A 23,342-nucleotide genomic window follows, 5' to 3' on the forward strand; every position below is an offset into this window, starting at 1 on the left:
CTGCTAGTACTCTCTTCATAGGGAGGAAATCCTGCAGCATGCGGTCTTTCTGCACCAGTGGTGCAGCTGCACCCCGCGGTGACCCGTAGTGGGCTGACACGGAAGGTCTTAAATAAAACGAAGTTATGTTTAAATGTTAGTTTGTCTACCCGTGCTCTCATTAAAATGATAGTTTAGCAGATATTCGAGCAGTGATGTTCCTAAGCTTCCTAAGCTTGCTGGGGAAGAATACAATAAATCGGCATTTGTTTCATTTTAAAAACAAGAAAACAACTAGCCTAAATGAGCGCTATTGCATTAAGACGTACAGGCAGGGAAACGACACAAACAACCCAATGCATCTCTCTTTTTTTAATAGCAAAAATGACATGTCTTCTGCAGAGAAGGGAAACATTAATACATCTCACTGTGCTAGTGGTTAGAAAAGTCAGAGCGCGGTCAGGAGCGCGATGGGGGGAACAGCCTTGCGCAGTGGCTACAATGTATACATGAGTAGCCTATGCACTGAACATCAAGACTCGCCGCAACGTCGGCTCAAATTGAAAGTGATGGCAGTGAAGACTATGTATGCTGTATGTAAGAAAACTCTGCCACAACTTGCCAATCATTTCAATTGTGTGTTTCATTATGTTTTATTATTAGGCTATTATTGTTATTGGTAATGGTAACGGTAAACATCCATCAAAATGACCGACGGCCTTCAGATTTTTCCGTCATAGCTAAAAAAAATCCGTCAACGACGGACAATTGTTGGTTAACGCTACCTACGCACCACGTTGACTTTTTTCTATAGTTTACAAAGAACCAGACCGATCTATCAGTCTTGGGTACCAGGACCGCCGGGCTGCTCCAGTCACTGTGTGATTCCTCAATCACAAACACGGAAGGACAATATGGGAGGACACCACTGGTGCGGTGGGCCAGCTGTGGGGAGCCAGCCCCCGTCTCTGTGGTGGGGGAATGGGGTGGGGATGGGAAGAGAAGGGAGAAGAGGTGACCCATCCACCTGCTGTCGGAACCGGCATCAGATGGCCCTCCACCAACTTGATGGCTTGCTCCAGGGACGCTGAGCGATGATGCTGGACCCAGTCTGCCGTTCCTTCCGGAAGTTGAGCGATTAAACTGTTCCAGTGTCACCAGATCAATGATCCTGTTGGTGTCATGGTCTTCCACCCTCAGCCGCTATTGGTCAAATGCGAATGGCCGGCTGACCTCCTCCAATGTCCGTGTCCAGAAGCACTGGCGATATTGTTCCAGAGAGTGGCCGACACACTGCAGGATGGCTGTCTTCAGGTCGGTGTATATATGAGCTGGCTGTCGGCAGCGAGCTGCTGTGTGGCGGGCTGTGCCTCGCCAGTCAGGAGCGGAAGTAGGCATGCTGCGTGCTGCTCGACTGGCAACCCCCACACTTCGGCTGCTGGCTTGAAGTGAGCAATTAAAGCCTTCCAGATCGTTGTACGGGCCCATCTTTGTGAGGGTGCTGTGGGGAGGGTCCGCTGCGGTCGAGGTCCCCGACAACACAAGCAGATGCCGGAACGCTTGGCGGTCTTCCTGCTGGGCCAGTATCAAGGCTTCAAAGCATTGCTCTTGTTCCTTCCGGAGGGCGGTCAGCACTTGATTCTGGTTTTGCTGGGCAGTAGCGAGGGCATGGATGAGATCCTTCAATGGGGAAGACTTCATGTGGTGGTTCCCTTCTGTACTCCCGGGTTTCGGCACCAATCTAATACGTCCCTCGTGTGGGTGGAGTACAGAAGCATGGCAGGTGAGAGATGACGTTCACACACACCTTTTTATTTTCGTGTTGTTTTTCAGCTTTAATGTCCATTTAGGTACACAGACGTGTGCGTACACACAGTTGTGTTTTGGTCTGGGGAAATCTCTTCTGTCTGCTCTCTCCCTCTTTTTCTGTTCTCCACAGTCACTGCAACAAACACACACACACACATTTAATTGACAACAGGTGCATTGACTTTGCCACTCACCTTCCCTGGCCCCGCCCTACATTCACAAACTGACACTAAGCCATGCCCCCACTGCCACAAATGCGTTTGAAGTTCTTCATACTAACTGTCCAGGTTTTTGTGTCATGCCGAGATAATCATTATAAAGAATTGCGATGCCTCCTCTGCCAGTTAGATGAGGCTGGTGTATATAACTGCAACCAGGAGGACTAGTTTCATTTAATGCTACAGACTCCTTTGGTTTAATCCATGCTTCTGTTTAAACACAGTACATTAAACTGCTGATCAGTAAGAAGTTCATTAACAGTTCGTGCTTCAGACATAAGAGAAAATATTTAAAAGTCTTACCTTTTACAGTAGGTCAAAGGTGCTGGCAGCGGCTGTACAGTCAGTATGATCTAATTTTATATTAATTAGATTATTAGAACAAACTCTGAGTATTTCTACTTTTGTGTATAGCTCGGGGAACAGGCACAGTCTCAATGTAATGAAACCTGTGTGATGACTCTGTGCAGGTAGCAGACAGACAGTTTAGCCTGTCCGTCTGCTCCCTGGCCTTGGCTCTGGATTGTCGTGGATTAACTAGGCCTGTTCTGAGACTGAGCTATGCTGCGAGAAATGAGAGCAGGATCTTCCCGAGTGGGATGGATACTGTCCCGCCCTAACAGATTTGTTTGATTTTTAGCTGTGTGAGGACATGAAAACAGAGACATCCATGGATGGAGAGACCTCAGAAGCCTGTGTGAAGAAAGAGGAGACGCTGGAGCTGAATATCTACAGCTATGGAGACTATCTCGACAACCCACCTGAAGGTCTCTCTGTTAAAGTGGAAGATCCTGACGATAAAGACTATCTCTGTAAGACATTAGGCCACTCTGGTGCTCAGTAACACTCACTGTTTATTCTACCCTGCACACTATCTGGTGCACTAGAAGTGCAATACAGTACATTTGGCATGTAGCCTCAGTCTCTCTTATAATTTTAATCAACAAATTGACATTGAAATTTAGATTTTTTATTGATTAAAGTATGAACTTTGTTTATAGCATGTAACATTGTAGCGAGGAGTGAGAGAAACTTTGTTTGTTTATTTATTTATTTAAAATACTTTAGTCGTTATAAACCGAAGATGTTAACCTGAACAAAAAAAGCATGGAATATCACACGATGGAAAAAAATCTATGCTGCGTGGTTTTATTTTCATATTACAGCATGGCCCAAAATGTATGATTCCCCTCAAACCATAGTGATTTGCTTGTTAGTGCAATTTTGAATTTATTAATGAATGACACATTCAATGTTTAATTTGTTTCTGTTTACATTTAATGTTGCAGAATGTCTGTCATTCTCTCCAGCCACTCCTGTGTTTTATTCTGAGACCAAAAAAAAAATGTGGAATGTCGTGTGACTGAGAAACCAGAAAGCACAAAGTCCTCTGTCCTGAAGACTCTTCCATCTTGGGAAACTTACTGACTGATACCTGGGTCTCCTTCCATAAATGTTAAATAAATGTGTCGTAACGTCTTCACCACATTAGAAGATTATAGGGTTTTTTTTTCTCCCCCTCTTTCTTCCACCCATTTGTCATCCAGTGTGGTCACCTGCTAGTATCCACCCACTAGCCAGGTCTCTCTAACCATGTGAGTGAAGGCTAACACGTACTTCCTCCAAGACATGTAAAGCCATCAAACTCCTCTTTTTCAATTGCAGCTCATGCTGTGTCACATGATAGCAAAACACACCTGGAGGACAGTGCTATGTGCTCTGTTCCCCACATGCATAAGCTCGCAGAAGATCCCAACCAGCTGTGATTTAATAGGGGACAGAGAGTATGCCCCTCATTATGCCTCTGGAATGGAATGTTCAATAAGAGACAGTGGGTGTGAGAGACAGGAGTCCAAATATACGGATTTCGGGGCATCACAGTGGCGCAGCTCCGGGGTCCTGGATTCGATTTTTAGCTTGGGTTGCTGTCTGTGTGAAGTTTTGCAAGTTCTCCTCCCTGTTGGACTGCGTTGGACTATTTATTTATTTACTTTCTTACTTACTGTGTGGACAGAAGAAGAAGAAACTTTTTGTCACATGCACACTTCAAGCACAGTGAAATTCATTCTCTGCATTTAACCCATCTGAAGCAGTGAACACACGCGCGCGCACACCCAGAGCAGTTGGCAGCCACACCAGAGTGCCCGGGGAGCAGTCAGGGGTCAGGTACCATGCTCAAGGGCACCTCAGCCCAAGGCCGCCCCACGTTAACCCAGCTGCATGTCTTTGGATTGTGGGGGAAACCAGAGCACCCGGAGGAAACCCATGCAGACATGGGGAGAACATGCAAACTCCACACAGAAAGGCCTTCGCCGGCCGCTGGGTTCGAACCCAGAACCTTCTTGCTGTGAGGCAACCGTGCTAACCACCGTGCCACAGTTAATTTTGTTTGTACCTGCATGTGATTTTCATAACAAATTTGGGAAATTCTGTTCCCCAGAAGATAAGCAAACAAGTAGCTGAATTTAAAACAACCCTGACCAGGCAAGTCCTAAGAGAATACTGTAAATACATCATGCAGTGCCACAGTCATGTTAATGAACATTCATTTTATTTTGCCCTGCAAGCTTCGTATCTGACCATTTGTTTACTCCCACAAGGAAGTAAAAAAACCTCATACTCGTATATCCAGTACTGGCACAAAATATGGAAATGCCTAGGAAAAGATCGATTTTGCATACTTAATCCGTGCAAATGACATCAGAATCTGCACTGAAGGCAACTGAAATACATTATGAAGATACAGAGATACCTTTTAACCACAATTTTATACTTTACCCATGAAAATACTAGCAGTTTTGGCCATTGTTGTGTGATAAACATTATAAAAATATTGGAAATGGTGTTTCTTTAGTTTAGCCCCCAAAACCACCTTAATCACTCCTTGTTGGGCAATCCTACCATGATATGCTAATTATTCCACAGGTCAAAACCATAAACTAAATCATGTGGTCTCTACAAATAATTCATTAGAAAAAGTATTTATCCTCTGACTACAGCCAGGCAACAGGCAGAAATGGCATCAAAGAGAGAAACTACAGAAGAGCAGCGTATTAGGATGAAAGTTTTGCGGGAGGAGGGCCATTCATAATGAGCCATAGCAAAGAAACTGCATATGACCCACAGTGCTGTCTGGAAATGCCTCAAGCATCACCAGAAGACTGGGAACTTCAAGAACATTTCAGGCAGAGGAAGGAAGAAAAGGTTGACTAAAGCTGATGTCCAGTACCTCAAGACTACATCCCTACGAGAGAGGAAGAAATCCATCAAGGAACTGGCACAGGACCTCCAAGATGCTACAGGCAAGGATGTCTCCCCACACCTGGTTAGGAAGACGCTGTCAGCAGAAGGCCTCAAAGGTCATGTGTCAGTGTGCAAAACTTTTGTTGAGAGGTGGAAATAAGCAGAAGAGACTTAACTAGGCAAAAATTCACAGGAGTTGGACTTCTGAGCAGTGGAAAAGGGTCATGTTCTCAGATGAGAAGAAATTTTGAATTATTTGGCAACGCTATACAACAGTAAGTCAGGTGAGGAAAGGGAGAAAGATACAAGGCAAACTGTATTTCTCCTACAGTAAAACATGGCCGAGGGGTCCTGCAAGTATGGGGAGCCATCACCTACAATGGAGTTGGTCATCTCTACAAAATAGATGGGACCCTCACTGCTGACAAGTACAGACAAATCCTTATCCATCATGCTGTGCCTTCTGGAAGAGCTCTCATTGGCAACAACTTTATCTTCCAGCAAGATAATGACCCAAAACACACAGCTGGGATGGTTAAACAGTATTTACAAAACAAAGAACAAGATGGCAGCTTGGCAATTCTTGATTGGCCAGCCCAAAGTCCTGACATGAATATAATTGAGCAAGTCTGAAACTACATGGAGCAAGAGAAGGGGAAAGGGCTCCTTCAAACCTGCCACAGCTCTGGGAAGTGTTGCAAGACGTATGGAGATCAATTCCACTTGATTTTATTCATAAACTTTGATAGCATGCCTGATCGTGTCAGTGCACTTCAGTGTCAAGGGGTTCCATACCAAATATTGATATTTTAGAATGATTTACTCTGGTTACTTGTAACATTTGTTTGTCATGATGAAAATGTTTAGTTTATTAAGAAAACTTGAGAACAAAAGGTCAAATCGTGGCATTTTGTCATTTTGGTAGGTGTTTCCATATTTTTTGCCAATACTGGTACTTTGTTGTGTCCTGTTTGATCCCAGTCCTGATGGACACCTAGTCTCAACCAGATGCTCAGTGAACCTTACTGGCAAGCTTTCTTAGGATAATCTTTATACGGTACTAATGTACCGTATATGGTCTTGGATAGACACACACAAATTGCACACACATTTGGGCCTCATTTCTTCCTGTTGTGTTTTCTCTACTCCTAGACTGTGAAGTTTGCAAATCCTTCTTCCTCAACAAATGCGAGGTTCATGGACCACCCCTCTTCATCCCCGATACTCCTGTTCCCATGGGAGTCCCTGACCGAGCCAGACAAACACTTCCTCCTGGGCTAGAAATCCAGAAGTCCAGTATTCCTGATGCAGGCCTGGGAGTGTTTAATAAGGGGGAGACTGTTCCAGTAGGTGCACACTTCGGCCCCTGCCAGGGAGAGCTGGTGAACCGAGAGGAAGCCAAGAACAGTGGAGACTCCTCGGTTGTGAGTTTGTAATAAATTTTATTATAAAGATTGTATATTTTTATGTAACAAAATATGATGACTAGATGAAGGTAGCTCCAATTAATATCAGTTTCTTCTTGCAGATAATATGTGGAGTAGTGGTGTAAATCGCAAGTTTGAGCACAATGCGGTCTGACATTGGTTCTTTTAGCCAGTGTGGTGAAACTTGCCTGTTAATAAAAATGCTAGTAACACCTCAGTGCTCAAGTTGTCTGTGTCTATGCGTCAGCCCTGTGATGACCTGGCGACTTGTCCAGGGTGTACCCCGCCTTTTGCAGCTGGGATAGGCTCCAGCTTGCCTGCGACCCTGTAGAACAGGATAAAGTGGCTAGAGATGATATGAGACAGTATATACCTGGTGTGCTGTGAGACAAAGTGAAGTGCGCTGTGGAATTTTGAGCAACCCCATGCATTTTCATGCAGGCTCATGAAATATTTTTTTTAAAATACAACAATGACTGTACTTTTTCATTAAAAATGTTTGTAGGTAGTCACTTTTAACTTTTACTTTTTTTTTTTTTTAATCTAAATGGCCTTTAATCCCATTTTGAAAATAAATTTGGCTCCAGGGAGGAGGATTATTATTGTAGCGACCAGAAAAAGCAGTCGCTTTAGTTGTTGCCAGTTCCACGGAGCCTTGCCAGAGTGCAAAGGCTCATGGGGCTGTTAATGTTAAAGCTTGGAGAACATTAGGGGCTAAATAGCAATGAGCCACCTTGACCAAGACTCCTGCAGTAATTGACCACCTCTGTCCAGTATTTCTGATAGGCATGCATCTTGTAGTAAAATAAAACATCTAGAACCATGTTATGTACAGAGCATAGGATGTCACATAAGTCAATCAGTCCCTATCCCAGTCCACCATCCCACCCTGCCTGAAGTCCTCTACCAGCTTCCGTTGCCAAAAAAAGACCATTAGCAGCCTGAATGACCACTGACCAGTGGCACTTACTCCCGTCATCATGAAGCGCTTTGAGCAACTGGTTCAGACTTGCATCATCTCAAGTCCCCCACCCATGTTAGACACCAGTTTACTTGTAGAGCTAATGGGTCTACAGAGGACACCATAGTAACAACTCTCCACACTGCCCTCACTCACCTTGAGCAGCAGGAGAGCTATGCTAGGCTGTTCTTTGTGGACTTTAGCTCAGCATTCAACACCATTCTCCCTCACAGACTGGTGTCCAACCTGACAGACCTGGAACTGTCTTAATCCATCTGCCTCTGGATAAAGGACTTCCTGTCTGATTGCCTCAGCAATGGCTCCCCACTCTTCACCCTCAAGTCAAGTTTATTTGTATAGCGCTTTTAACAATAGACATTGTCGCAAAGCAGCTTTACAGAATTTGAACGACTTAAAACATGAGCTAATTTTATCCCTAATCTATCCCCAATGAGCAAACCTGTGGCAACGGTGGCAAGGAAAACCTCCCTCAGACGACATGAGAGAGGAACCTCGAGAGGAACCAGACTCAAAAGGGAATCCATCCTCATTTGGGTGATAAGAGACAATGTGATTCTAACATTTTTAACATGAAATCAGTTTTGTTGATGTTCTAACTCTTCATTGATGGATACTTGAGTGCAAAACTGTTCATGACAACTGCAGTCCTAAAGTTAGCAAGTCATCTGTAGTCCTCAGCCATAAAAGCATTACTGTAAATGTTCAGAGCATCTTCCAAGTGTGACTTTCAACTGTCCATATGGGGCCATCCTCCACAGGAGCGATGTGATGATGAGACTCCAACCAGATGTAGGGCATCAGAATGGATCAGGCAGGTCTGAGGAGCAGAAGAGGTCAGGATTGCCATGTAACTCAGTGGGACAGATGGGGGGAGGGGGAGAGAAAGAGAGAAAACACAGGTTGTTGGGTATGCCCAATGTCACCTGATGAGTAGGAACAGTATACATTTTGCACCGAGTACAAGCAGGGACTCCGGCAACTAACTATGACAGCATAACTAAAAGGGGAGAGCCAGAAGGTAGTACAGGCATGAGGGAGCCCCGGGACATAAAGCAGCAGTCACTACACCGTCAACAAACTCGAGTGAGCAAGCAAGTGGGGACTGACAGCATCCATACATCCCAGTTTACCAAAACACTGTCTGAGGACCCTCCAGATCTACACCTTTACTTCATAAACACAATTAACAAAAGGCTTGGCTAAACAGATATGCGTTCAGCCTAGACTTAAACACTGAGACTGTTTCTGATTCCCGAGCATTACTTGGAAGGCTGTTCCATAACTGCGGGGCTTTGTAAGAAAAGGCTCCGCCCCCTGATGTAGCCTTCACTATACGAGGTTCCAGCAGATAGCCTGCACCTTTTGATCTAAGTTGGCGTGGTGGGTCATAGAGGAGCAGAAGTTCACTCAGGTACTGTGGCGCGAGACCATTCAGTGCTTTCAAGGTCAAGAATAGTATTTTACAATCAATGTGAAATTTGATTGGGAGCCAATGCAGTGTGGATAAGACGGGGTGATGGGGTCATATTTTCTAGTTCTAGTAAGGACTCTTGCAGCTGCATTTTGAACTAACTGGAGCTTGTTTATGCACTTATTGGAACATCCAGACAGTAAAGCATTACAATAATCCAACCTGGAGGTAACAAAAGCATGAACTAATTTTTCTGCGGCGTGTAGTGACATTGAATTTCTTCTCTTAGAAATATTTCTGAGATGAAAGAAAGCTAACCGGGTAATGTTATTGATGTGAGTTTCGAATGAAAGTTTGGGGTTAATAATCACCCCGAGGTCTTTTACTGCTGCACGTGAAGAAACAGAAAGGCCATCCAGAGTTACTGTGGAATCAGAAAACTTACTTCTAGCTGCATGTGGTCAGAGTTGAGCAGAAGGAAGTTAATAAGCATCCCGTGTCTAATGTCCTTCACACATTCCTCAATTCTATTAAGCTGGTGTCTCTCATCTGGTTTTGTAGAAACATACAACTATGTGTCATCAGCATAACAGTGGAAACTAATATGTTTATGAATAATATCACCCAGACGTTATATACACGTATATAATATATAATCAGGGCTTTACATTAATTTTTTGCTCACCGGCCACTGTGGCTAGTGGTTTTCCTGAGTCACTAGCCATTCAGCCTTTTCACTAGCCACAATTTTGTTGCCAGGAAATCGCAGTTTTTTTCTTCACCATGATACGTTAAAGTTCGGAAGATCTAGATTTAATCATGAATGGCAGCGTATAATGTATCTCTACAGTAGCACTCAAGTATTCAGTGCTGTTAAGGTAGCTCCCTCTATGAAAACATGGAACCAATTCGGACAAAAATATAAGCAGAGTATTCTGTTAATTGAACTCAAATTAAAGCCCCTTACAATATGAAATATATATGAAAAATAACATTCAGTACAATTGAACTGATTCTAATATTAAAAGTCCAATTCAAAACATTTATCATTGAAAAACATTTGATGTTTTGATATGCAAGTATTATGTGTATTATCAAGTATTATTATGTATATTATGTATTATCTATTAATTGTGTGTGTGTGAGAACATATGTAGAGAGAGACATTAAATGTCCTCATTACATTCATCATCAGATGAGTCTGAATGGTCCATGAAAAATGGTCTTCGTGACCTGAGGCTTCCAGCAGGTCATAAGTTGAAAGCTGGGGCGAGATCAACTTCTGTACAATCACGTGAACGTTTCTAAACGGCAGGTCCATCCTCTCCAGCTCAGCTGACTTCATGACAGGTAGGGACTGAAAGCAATGCTGTCCTGTAGTGAACCAGCCGTCTTCGCCGGTTTTGATGTTATAGTACCGATGTGTGCATTTGACTTTTCGTGGTCCTTTATAGTTTCGAGTTTAAAATTACTGGTGCCTGTCTTTGCCAGACTTTCTACAGTCTTTGCAGTACATGGTATTTTTGGTTTTGCTATGAACGAGCCAATCTGGGTGGCACGGTGGTGTAGTGGTTAGCACTGTTGACTCACAGCAAGAAGGTCAGGGTTCGAGCCCCGTGGCTGGCGAGGGCCTTTCTGTGCGGAGTTTGCATGTTCTCCCCGTGTCCGCGTGGGTTTCCTCCGGGTGCTCCGGTTTCCCCCACAGTCCAAATACATGCAGGTTAGGTTAACTGGTGACTCTAAATTGACCGTAGGTGTGAGTGTGAATGGTTGTCTGTGTCTATGTGTCAGCCCTGTGATGACCTGGCGACTTGTCCAGGGTGTACCCCGCCTTTCGCCCGTAGTCAGCTTGAATAGACTCCAGCTTGCCTGCGACCCTGTAGAACAGGATAAAGCGGCTAGAGATAATGATATGAGGAGAGATCTCTTGTGTGGTGTGTAATTCACCCCTCTCATTTAAATATGGCGAACATTTTTCGGCGCGTGCTTTGCGCATCACGGACCTCGGTGATTTTAAAATGCTGCTCCGGCCCTGCTCATTTCTGCCCTTTTTTTCCTGAGCAGCAGGGTTTAAAACTCCAGCTATATGCTGCCACACAGTGTGCTTGTCAGTCGTCAGCAACTTTGTTGCTTTGTTTATTAACCGCAGGTTACCGTATCATTTGATTTTATCTGAGATGTTAACGAACGTTCTAAACAATTCTAACGTCAGAATGTTTACGCAGGTGCTCATAGGAGTTGTAGTCGCATAATATTACATTGTAATGTGTTTATTATATCAGATGCCTTCAGAGAAAACTACAATTAAAATATATTGTCATACCACAGAATAAACCACCCGCCAAAGTGGCTAGTGAGACTAAAGTTATTACTCGCCAAAGCCGAATTTTACCCGCATTTGGCGGGTGCTAATGATATAAAAAATGCAGTATGTCTAGAAAAATCACCATTTACATCAGCATACTGATAGCGATCAGTTAAATAAGAGCTGAGCCAGGAGAGGACTGTTCCCTTAACTCCCACAACATTTTCTAGTCTATCCAGAAGAATGGAATGATCAATGGTATCAAATGCTGCACTAAGGTCAAGCAACACAAGCAGCGAGACACAGCCCTGATCAGACGCCAGCAGTAGGTCGTTTCCTACTTTAACCAGAGCTGTCTCTTTGCTATGATGAGGTCTAAATCCTGACTGATACATTTCATGGGTGTTATTCCTATGTAAATATGAGCATAGCTGCTGTGTCACGGCTTTATCTAGGATTAAACAAGTTGTTCTTCTACACTTACAACTGCACCCTGCTCGCTCCCGTAATGGCATCATCATATTTGCGGATGATACTACCATAGTGGGGCTCATCTCTGGGGGGAAGGAATCTGCTTATCAGCATAAGGTTGAGCAGCTGTCTGGGTGGTGCTGAGTCAACAAACCTGGTCCTCAACCACCAAAACCAAGGAGCTGATCATCGACTTCAGGAAAAAGAAAATGGACTTTCAGCCTATTCTCATCAGTGCACAATATGTGGAGAGGATCCTGGACTTCTGGTTCCTTGGGGTGCACATAGAGGAGGAGCTGACCTGGAGCTCTAATGCCACACAAGTGATAAAGAACGCACAGCAGAGACTTTACTTCCTGATGATCCTCAGGATGAACGACCTCCCTCAAAAACTGCTTATGTCCTCCTATTGTTGCTCCATAGAGAACATACATACATACTGCATCAGTGTGTGGTTTGTCAGCTGCACAGGAGCAGAGAGAAAAGTTCTCCAGAGGGTTGTCCCCACCACCCAGATGATCATCGGATGCCCTCTTCCCTGCCTGGAAGAGCTTTACAGTTCCTGCTGCCTCAAAAGAACCCTCAGTATATTAAAAGATCCGTCCCATAGTCAGGGGGCCATTTCTGAAAAGGGCTTCCGTTAAGACTTTTGCTGCCATGTCAGGGTACAAGATGACAGCCTATTTTTTTTTTTTGTAAGAAGGGACCCTCAGGTGAAATTCTACAGTGGTTGTCAGGCTGAAAAAAATGATTTTGTGACTTTTAGGAGCTATTTTAGGGGTAAAAAAAAAACGTTATTTTGTGTAACACGCCAAACTACAGAAAATGGTGATTATCTCGGGAACCGCAAGGGCGAAAGACAAAAACTTGGTATCAAATGAAAGCTGACACTTCTGGGATGTCTGTAGAAGTGTCAGCATGTACATACCTATTATACAATAGGGGGAAAATGGAGCTTGAACATGTAAAAAATCAATCTCCGCCTAAAGTGTACCACTTTATAAAGTTAATATCAGCTTGGAAACACAAGATACAAACTCAAAACCTCTACCAATCAGTACTCCCATCTAGGAGAAAGAGGTGTGCCAAATGTCAGGCATGTATTGTGAAATGGGACAACACTGCACAGGTTTTTAGCATTTATTGACCAGGCGGAAATCTAGACTTCCAATTAAGCCTATACCATTAGGTCCTATTTGACTTAATTCATATACCTGACTGTAAATCCAATTATATTAATAATGATTATAACAATTATAAATGATCTCAATATGCAACTACTGTACTGTATCAAACTAGTGATATATAGTGTGTGTGTGTGTGTGTGTGTGTGTGGAATAGAAAACAATAAGTCAACTAATTTTATGTTTTAACCAAAAAGATTGTTTAATAAAAATAAACACACTTCACAAACTTAAAGGAACTTGGACTTCTTTAGGACATCAGAACTTTCATTAGCAGCATGGTAATGTTCATCAAAGCCTGTTGGTAGAAGATTGGTCTGTTGTACTCCGAAGACAATGGAAATTGTATGTTGAAGAAGATGCTGATATCAGAAGACACCTACTGTTTAAGCCATGTCCACATTTTCAGTCAAAGTCCTAAACAGGAATTTAATAGAAGAGTTTGGGGTTAATTTTGTTAACACATGCATAACATAAATAGGAATATTATTATTTTGAACATAATATGATAGATTTATGATAATGTGATGTGGTTACCTGAGTATTCTTACACCAAGCTGCACTAGCACAACCACATGCCCCACAGCAAAATATCCCACCTCTTCGACATCGACAATGCCTGGTGCTGCACTGAGTCCCACTCTCCTTGCATCCACAGGTCGTCAGCTCCAACGATCTTGCCTGTAACGGTTCTTTGGTTAAAAGCTTGGGTACCAGCACACCATCCTTCATATGCCAACCACAACTAGTTGGTGAGGGCAGCTGTGGATGAGACACTAGTGACTGTTTCCAAATCTTTGTTTGATAGTGTGCCCTCATGAGGTGCAGAGATAAGGCATCCTTTGTTGGAGGTAAAGTATCCACATTGGCTTTCACCTTCCGAAACAGGGCACATCGAACCTCGTGGATTAATTCGCTGCTTGATTTTGGGTCATACAATTTGCATACAAATTGTTCTGCCATGCGAAGCGTTTCTGGACTTGCCATTTCTTCCTCACCGAAGTTTTCAAGAAGATGAGGATACTGCTGGAACACTTTCCATGCAGTCCTTTTTCCTATACCAGTAAACTGGCTAGTTGTATCACATCCAGTGATGGCGTGAAATGCCAACAAACCATTAATGATATTATGTGGCAATTTGATGTCATGCACTTTGATGAAGCGGGGTTTCTTGGCTGTTCCTGCCTTCATCCAAACCTCAGGACTCAAATGTTGTGCACAGACAAGCAGCAACACCAGAACATCTGTGTCTCTGCACTGAATGATGAGCCGCTGAAACCCCTTGACAGTTGCATCAACTGCATGTAGCAGAATGCGTGTATCCGCATCCTCATGAACAGTCCTGCTCTAAGCTCATCTGCTGCATTTTGTAAACAAATGGAATATGGATCATTTTCTCCTGATGATGTACTCTGGTACTTCCTTAAGAATGCCCTGTAGCAGATAAGATGGTACTTGCCCTCTGCGGCAATCAAGTCATTGACTCCTGCTAGCCTTGGTCGTAATTCTGTGTCTTGCTGAGCTAGGTGAAGAATCTTTTCAGATGTACTCAAGACTTGGATGTTGCGCAGTTTCTCTCTGTGCTTATCCTTCTGACAAAATATACATTTTTCCCAAGTGACTGGAGATACTGATTGTCTAGTGGAGCGGGGGCAGAAGGTGCTTGTCGTTTCCTGTGGTGTACTTGCTTTTTCAAAACTCTTCTTAAGGCGAGAAATTTAAGTAACATTGGTAAAAGCAGCATAGGATGTTTTGTGCCATTTGATTTTGTCTTTTTCTGTGTCTAGGGATGCTTGGATTCGATCCAGAGCATCAGCATATTCCACATCTTTGTATTTTGCTCTTTCACTTGCTCTGACTCGGATACGATTCAGGCCTTCCTCAGATGGTTTTGTTAGCTGCTTCTCTTTCATGTACTTTCCATGGTCTTTTTGACAAATGAAACATTTCTGCCAATTTATACCTCTTGCTATTGGATCTTCTCTGGGTTCTAAGTTTACTGCTCCCTCTGTTTCCATGTTAACTTATCTGAAAAGCGAGGAAATCATTCAACCTTCTTTAGCCTGCTTGTATCTCTTTATATTTCTGTTAGATCTTTTATATCTCAAAAACTATTGATCATTTGAGCTGAGTAATATGCTATGCTAGTTTAAAAGGTTGCCAACACTTATCTAGAAGAATGTAGAAATGAGCAATGTGCAGAAATAAAAATTCCCAGAACACGTGTACACAAACATATAGTTATTACCAAGGTACATTAGCTTAATTACCTAGCTGTGAAGTTTAGCTTCTTACCTTTTCTGACATGTTGTGGTGGAATCTGAATTGTTGTAGTAGACTATTAGAAATGAGTGAGATGTTATTAATGAATTCCTGTGAAAACACCGTCTGTGATTATCTCCACTGAACCTCTTTCTTCAGGCCTAGCACATCTGTGGTAACAAAACAGTGCACCTGTGGCGCAATACTCCTTTGGTATGTGTGTTATTCACTTTATTAAAGGTTATATTTGCACATAAGATGGATTCTGTTGGAAGCATTTTCAAGAGTACTGTAGGGGAATAAGAATAAGAATAAGGAAACACTTAGAGGTAAATTCCGATTTTGCCACTTTTAAAGATATAGTCATAAAATGGACAAAATCTCATTTTCCAAGCTGACAACCAGTCTAGATTACATCCCTAGGGGTCAAATATTAATATTTTATAGGTTGTCAGCTTGTACCCTGAGATGGCTGCATTGGTTACAATGTCAGTTTTGGCCCCCTGACTACCACCCCAGAAATTCTCTGTTTGAACTGCTGCCCTTGGGCATGCAGTTCAGGTCAATTAAGAAATGGACAAATAGACCCCTTGCACATGACGTTACGCATCACGTGATAATTGACCCCCAGGTGAAAAGAGACCAGTTTTCGTGTAAGCAAGGCTTAACCAGTCTTAAATATGGTTCATTTTTGCGCTGTTTTTGGTTGTTCCAATCATTTAAATCAAGGAATCGATAAAAGATCTTACCATTTCCCTGCTATGAAGAAAACTGTTAACAAAGAGAAGCAAATGCTTCAAGAACAATGAAGAAATGAGTGGTTAAAGAGAATACAGCGAGAGGAGCTAACCCTGAAAATTGCAGAGAAATTTGCGACTATTTAAAATGTATTTTTTTAAAAATAGACAGGCGCAACAGAGTATGGAAAAGTTTAAGAATATCCTTTTATTTCTGCTCACATTTGAATTAGCTTCTTCATGAAGGTGTTCAGACAAAATCAAATGATTTTCTTCCAGATGAACCAGCTTCCTCATTCGACATGGAAAACCCAGATTGGGCACCAAACAAACAACGCTGACATAATTCGTTAAAAAACCCAACAAGGAGCGACATGCTCCTGATGCATCCTGAAAGAACAGAAAAGATTAAGAGCAAAAAGTGCTGAAGCTTTGCTTCTGTTATCAAAGGAACTTAGTCCTGTGCAAAATGTCAACCTGGAGCCAGAGTGTATACAGTTTGAGAGAGTTCTACACAAACGCACTGAACTTTACAACAGCTGCAGGCATGTGAAATGGAAATAAATCGACTAAGGCAGGAAAAACTATTTTGGATAAAATTGTTACTGTCTGTTGCACACTTATCAACCTGTGTGACTCAGTTGTGCCTTTTGAATAGAGAATAAATGAAGAGGGAACTGAACATGAACAGTTTATTGAAATTATTATTACAAGGGTGATTATAGTCAGCTATATGATTATAGTTAGCTATATGACTACAGCTGCAACTGGAATGTGCCGATTCTGTTTGCATTTGTAATTATTGTACCATCCACTATTAGATAAAATTAAAATAAAATCTTACAACATTGTTTGAAAGTCTAGCGCAAGATAACGTTATTTTACAAATAATACTTCAGAGATTTGTTTCTTTTTTAACAAATCATAAATATCAATGTATAAATGAGTGCAAATAGCTCTGTAACTTGATGTCCTTGAGGTTGTTGAGACATGACAGGCCGGGAATACCATCTAGCCCACAGTTCAAGTAGTAGTCCTTTGAGAGTAAATGCTCAGGCTTTTGCAGCATTCTGTTCCCTAAAGCTGATGTTGGTAAAAATTCTTTACACAAAGGTTTTCTTGTTTATATAGTGGGGTGTGCAGTTTTTTTTTAAACTGTTATTCCATGTCCGGATTCTTCCGGAAAATGAACGTACATTCCAACATGTAGCTAACACTAAGCCACAAATCTGCACCGTCACTCCATTGGTTTTGAGGAATTTTGTACAGATCATAGCCACTAATAAACTCTAATTTCCATGTATCCTTCACTTCTTTATGACTAAGGTTATCCAAGTAATCCGTTAGTAGAGCTTTTTTAGCTGTAGTTTTCTTCAGACAACAGCAACGGACATCTGACATCTTTGCTTGGCTTCAGTATGTGAACAGTATGTAAACAAAGTTTGCTTGTCCCCCAGGTATAGGGTAGGGTAGTGACCACTGCTAACGTAAATGTGATGTCAGTGTAAAGGGTCTATAGACCGAAAAAGAGCTTCTACCCAAGAGCCATAACTGCACTAAACACTGCTTGTTTTAAAGGGACCGTGCAATTAAAAAAAAAAACAGTGTGTGAATGTTTTGTGCGTGTATGTCTTTTTAGAGTTTTTGAGTTGTTGATGTATATTATGTGGACATATTTTATTTCTTTATTTTTAATAAGCAGATGTTGCAATGGTAGGATGGCATCCAATTTCGTTGTACGATATGCAATGACACGTTTTTATATTCAAAAGTGGAGCTCTCCGTCTCATGATTTCTCCTTCCACACACACTTGCCACATTAGTTCACTACCCATCAAGTCAAGTTAAACATGTAAAAACAAAAATGTCCAAGTGTATTGCAATACTTCATAAAACTAAACACATTCTAAGCCAAAAATCATTGCACGCCCTTTATAATTCTCTGCTTGTTCCATATATAACTTATTGTGTGGAGGTCTGGGGAAATGCATGTAAAACAATCACAAACCCGATCTTCATATTGCAGAAAAGAGCTATTAGGATCATACACAACGTATGTTATAGTGAACCAACCAATCAGTTGTTTATAAACTTGAATGGCCTTAAATTTCATGATTTTGTGGATTACAAAATTGCTCAATTTATGTTTAAAATCAAAAACAAAACTATTGCTGACTGTATTCAGAGTTTTTTTTCAAATCAGAGAGAGTCATTATCAATTAAGAGGAACTCATATGTTTGTTAAAACAAAGTTCAGAACAAATGTGAAACAGAGGTGTATATCTATAACAGGAGTTAATTTATGGAATGGTCTTGAAAATGAAATTAAACTGTGTAACACGTTTAAAGGCCTTAAAAAAGCATACAAACATAAGATTATCAGTAAATACAAAACTGAGATGTATGAAATATGTTTGGAAAAAAATGGTTTGATTTAAATTTGATCCAGCTACTTGATATTTAACGCTACAGAATACGAAAACGGCAAAATCCAATATGTATGTTTTGGTGTTCATTTGAAATTGAAAGCTGTAAAATTGTATTGAACAAAATGTAACAGATACTATTGTTACTATTATAATTAAATTTTTTTCCTTTTTGTTTCTTTCCTTAATTCCTTTGGCATAAATTTATTAATTTATGAAATGTGATGAGGGTAGACGCAATAAGCTTTTGCTTCAGTCTAATCCTTTTCGGTCTTTCTTGCTGATATGTATGTAACCAGTGTGTATGTTATTGAAAGTTGAAATGACCGAAATAAATAATTAAATCTAAAATAAGCAGATGTTGCACTGGTAGGATGGCATCCAATTTCGTTGTACGATATGCAATGACACACTTTTATATTCAAAAGTGGAGCTCTCCGTCTCATGATTTCTCCTTCCACACACACTTGCCACATTAGTTCACTACCTGTCAAGTTTATTTTTGAACATCAACATGCTTCTAGGATATGTTGCATAATCACAGTCACCTACTTCTACGTTTGAGCTGAGAGAGATTTCTTTCAGAGCTACCCTAACTTGCAAAAGAACAGGTAGCTTTTCCTCTGGCAGTAGTTATTTAAAAAAAAAAGACAGAATAATAGTGTTTCCCTCAGGATTTTGTGAAACTAGGGTCAGTGGCCCTCGCTCTGGGGGCATGCTCCCCTGTGAGATAATTTTGTTTATTTTAAAGTTAAATGTATCAAACTGGTGCACTTTGCAAGCAAAATTAAGAGTTTTAGATCTATGAAGACCTTGCACAAAACAATTTTGTGCTTTAGTAATTTAAGCATAAACACACTGGTTGTATCGATATGAATGGTGATGCCACAGCAAAAAGGCCACACCCGCAAAGCATGGTTAAGGAGTTTAACAGTTCATAAACGGTTAAAAAAAATGACTAGAGCATACACTTCAGCCCTCAAAGAAATGAAGCAGAAGTGGTTACCTGTGTTCAACTGGTTTATTTATTTTTTTAGAAAATGTAAAATATTGAATAGAGAACATGCAGAATAATTTCATTTTATCCAAAAATAAACCTATTTTGAACTCTGGTTAGAGCATGCACTTGTGTTTTGAATGACGAATACATGCTACCGGATGTGTTAGCAGCTTTTCTGACTCAAATAAGCTAAAACTCTACAAATTTAACCATGCACTGTTTTAAAGCGAGGAGATGAGTCAGACATGCTGATGTTAACGTTCTCTAAGCTCAAGTTTGATGAATGATAATTATCAATGCTAACTTCTCCATTGATGTTATCTGTTTGCTGTTTTAAATTGATAACCATAGTATTGTGTTTGCACTAGTGGATGACTGGAGTGGACACTTAGGCCAAGTTTACATTAGACCGTATCTGTCTCATTTTCTTCGCGGATGCACTGTCCATTTACATTAAAACGCCTGGAAACACCGGGAAACGGGAATCCGCCAGGGTCCACGTATTCAATCCAGATCGTGTCTGGTCCGGTGCTGTGTAAACATTGAGAATACGTGGATACGCTGTGCTGAGCTCTAGCTGGCATCGTCATTGGACAACGTGACTGTGACATCCACCTGCCTGATTCGCTGGCGTTGGTCATGTGACGCGACTGCCGAAAAACGGAGCGGACTTCCGCCTTGTATCACCTTTCATTAAAGAGTATAAAATATTGGTGGGACATGGCGATTCATTTCCACCAGTTCGTTCATGTCGGTCAGTTCAGCAAAGAAATTCGTTCGTTCACTCGTTCATTTTGATGACGTCACACCAAAGCGGCACAACAATGGCTGTCGTCCGAAGTTTAGTTCATCTTGAGTGAACGAGAGGCGGCAGAGGTGCCATCCACAATAGATTTTCATACATTACAATGTGCTTGAGAAAAAGATGGAAGAAAAACATTATCCTAGCATTATCTGAAAAAGACTACATAAACAAAGCTCTGAAAGTTAATTAAATGTAGATGAGAATAAAGTTGTTTTTATATTTATTATATTTATTTTAGTAGAGCCATGGTCTGCCGGCTATGCAGTTGTTCTCTCAAACCCATTAAGCAAAAAAAAAAAAAAAATTGCTTATTTAACAGCAACACTCATTTCAGAGAATAAACAACTTTACAAGTCATCGTATTCAGCGAACAGCAGGCAGGCTGGCTGCTGGCTGTTCGTTCGTTCACGAACTGCTGAGCTCGTTCGCTGTGAACTGAAATGTATTGCTGAGTGAGAGCTCTAAATTGTAAACTAAAGACCTGGCATGTGTCAACGCTCTGATAATAGGGCTCAGATAGCCCTTAAAGAAGTAAAGTGGCGCTGCTCTGCACAGATCAAAATGCAAGTTGGACGCCCTTCTGCTACTGAACAGATCCTGCTGATTCGCCAACGACCGAGATTCAGCGACCGCCCTGCTGCCACCGAGCAGAGACTGCTGATTCGCGAACGACCGAGAACGAGAGGCAGCGCAAACTAGTTCTAGTCGTTCACTTCGAAGACTCGTTCAAAAAGAACGGTTCGTTCGTGAACGACACACCACTAGTATAAAAGTATGAAAATACTGCCCATTGTGTAGTTATGATTGTCTTTAGGCTTGCCATCCTTCCACTTGCAAGTGGTAAGTGGCACGCATGCCTGATATGCACTGGGATCACACACACAGCGGCTCAGTCCCGAATCACTGCTCGTGCGCTTCCCTCGTGCGCTCTGTGAGCTGCGCAGGGCCGGAGTGCGCACCCTCCAGAGGGCACTCGCTGTTCAGGGCGGAGTGATTTGGAGCGCAGGATGCCTGCGGAGCCGAGCGTATCCGTGTATTGGCGTTGCTGTGTGCGCGCTAATCGTTTTAAAAACGTTAATCTGATGATCCGCTGATACGGTCTAATGTAAACCCCACCTTAATGTTATCAGTCTCAAATCAAATGGTGTTTGTGTTCTGAAAATGCTTCCGTCACTACAGTCTAGGTAACTCATGGAAAACACTAATGAGCGTTGCCTCACGTTTTTAATAAATTATACAATTGCCTGTCTGATTTACCTATCTGTTTTAATAATTATTTGACAATCTGCTGTAGTGCAATCTGGGTCAAATTTTGCAAATGACCTTCTAGCCCATCATAATGTGTGTGACATTCTTCATAATCGATAGCCAACTTTTAATTTGGTGTGCCTTGACATTCTGATTTGACCTTTGATGTGCTTCAGCCCCAACAAGCTTGGAAATCTCTGGTACATATGATAGTCAGTTATGGTTGGGCAAGTTACAGCAGTTTTAAATGAACATGTAGTCTAGCCCATCTCTAAAGTCCTTCCCGCTCCATGCAGTCAGGCACATTGGGCGGCACTGACCTTCGTTTCCATAGCCCTCGGCCTCTCACCTATACAGCTAGGGTTACAGGGGGGCTAGTCCTCTGGTAACCGCGAGAGGCAACAGCCTAGTCTATAGCTATGTTTTAATGTCCATTTTAAGCTCTTCATTCTGGTCCTTGAAAATGGCATTGCAGGCCAATTCAGGGTGCTGATGCCCAAACAGTTTGTAGATTTATTTATTTTTTTAAACATTTGGAAGCCTATGCCTCTAATGCCTGGTTTGTTTGGTTTTTTTAGCTCCTCCTTTAATTTTTGACCTTTCCATGGCTTTTGTTTCACTGCTGCACACTGCTTTTGCATTAGTGTAGAATGTTAAAGACCCACTGACAGTCATTTCGTATTAATTTTTAAACAAACAATATATGACTCCAAAGATAAATTCTGGTTTTAATTCTTGGTTTAACTGTCCGTTTTAAACATCAGAAGTAATTTTAAATTTCGCACAGGGAGATTGACCTGGATATGAACTGGGCTCATTCAGAGATGCCGGAAGTGACGTCACATCAGTGTGTCGTTTTTGTTTACAAGTCACTATGTTGCTTCAGTTCTCACAAGTCTTGTGATATTGAGCTGTGGTTTTGTTGTGATTTCCTTGCGTGAAAAAGTTAAATGGCGTCTAACTGAAAAGGGATTATATGTGTGGCTTACAGGTGTTCTAACACCACGTCGGAAGGAGTGAAACTCCATTCCTTTCCTTGGAAAAAACACCCTGAAATAGCAAAAGAGTGGGAAAGAAACGTTTCCAAAACGCGTGCGAACTGGAAGTCAACAAAATGGTCACGTCTCTGTTCAGCACATTTCGAGGAGCACTGTTTCACTTTGTCGTCCAGAACTCGAAGAACGTTTGATCCAACTTATCCACTGGTGTTGGAGGAGTCAGCTGTGCCGACGTTGTTTGACAGGCCTGGGCCAAATCAATCTGTCAAAAGAGAAACCGATGACAGCAGACCCCCCGAACGGGCGGTCAAAAAGCGAAAGTCCGGTGGTGCCTTTGCCAAAAGAGAACGAGCCAGGGTACGTGGCTATGTGTTGTTATTCAATACATGTATGTTGTTTAAAATTTGTTGTAACGTCACAAATGCGTCTTATACCATTGCATATTACTTATCAGTAGGCCAAAGCAGCTAATACCAGTAATATACAACAACTGAAAGGCCAATACCTTGTTTCATATATTTAGTTAGGATAATATCCATGATATATGTGTGGAGTGATAGATATAAGATGCCATCCGGCATGTTTTTTCCTATACCATAAAAGAAAAAAAATTACAACAAATTCCTTTCATCACCCCCTCCTCCGTGTCTTATTATAGAAATCGAAATACTGACAGACTATAATATAATGCAACTTTCTTCAAATTAGACGCTCCAAGAAATAGAAGACTCAGAACCCAATGTACATGTGCCAGATCATGCAGAGGAGGTTATACCAAATATTGAATCTGAGGTTTGTCACAGACCATGCAGACATTTTCATGCAATCCAGAACGAC

At 41.7% G+C, this 23,342-nt stretch overlaps 1 protein-coding gene across 1 annotated transcript in view; it reads left to right on the plus strand.

The window, feature by feature from the left end:
* The window catches only part of LOC132901318 (zinc finger protein 271-like), a 56,637-nt gene that overhangs the window by 19,984 nt on the left and 13,311 nt on the right, over nucleotides 1-23,342 (plus strand). Inside the window, exons 2-3 of the mRNA XM_060943630.1 lie at nucleotides 2,647-2,818; nucleotides 6,402-6,673. Coding sequence (XP_060799613.1) covers nucleotides 2,659-2,818; nucleotides 6,402-6,673 — 432 coding nt within the window. The 5' untranslated portion in view covers nucleotides 2,647-2,658. The remainder of the gene's footprint in view (nucleotides 1-2,646; nucleotides 2,819-6,401; nucleotides 6,674-23,342) is intronic.

This window comes from Neoarius graeffei, chromosome 17 (assembly GCF_027579695.1).
Source record: "Neoarius graeffei isolate fNeoGra1 chromosome 17, fNeoGra1.pri, whole genome shotgun sequence".
NCBI classification, from domain to species: Eukaryota; Metazoa; Chordata; class Actinopteri; order Siluriformes; family Ariidae; genus Neoarius; species Neoarius graeffei.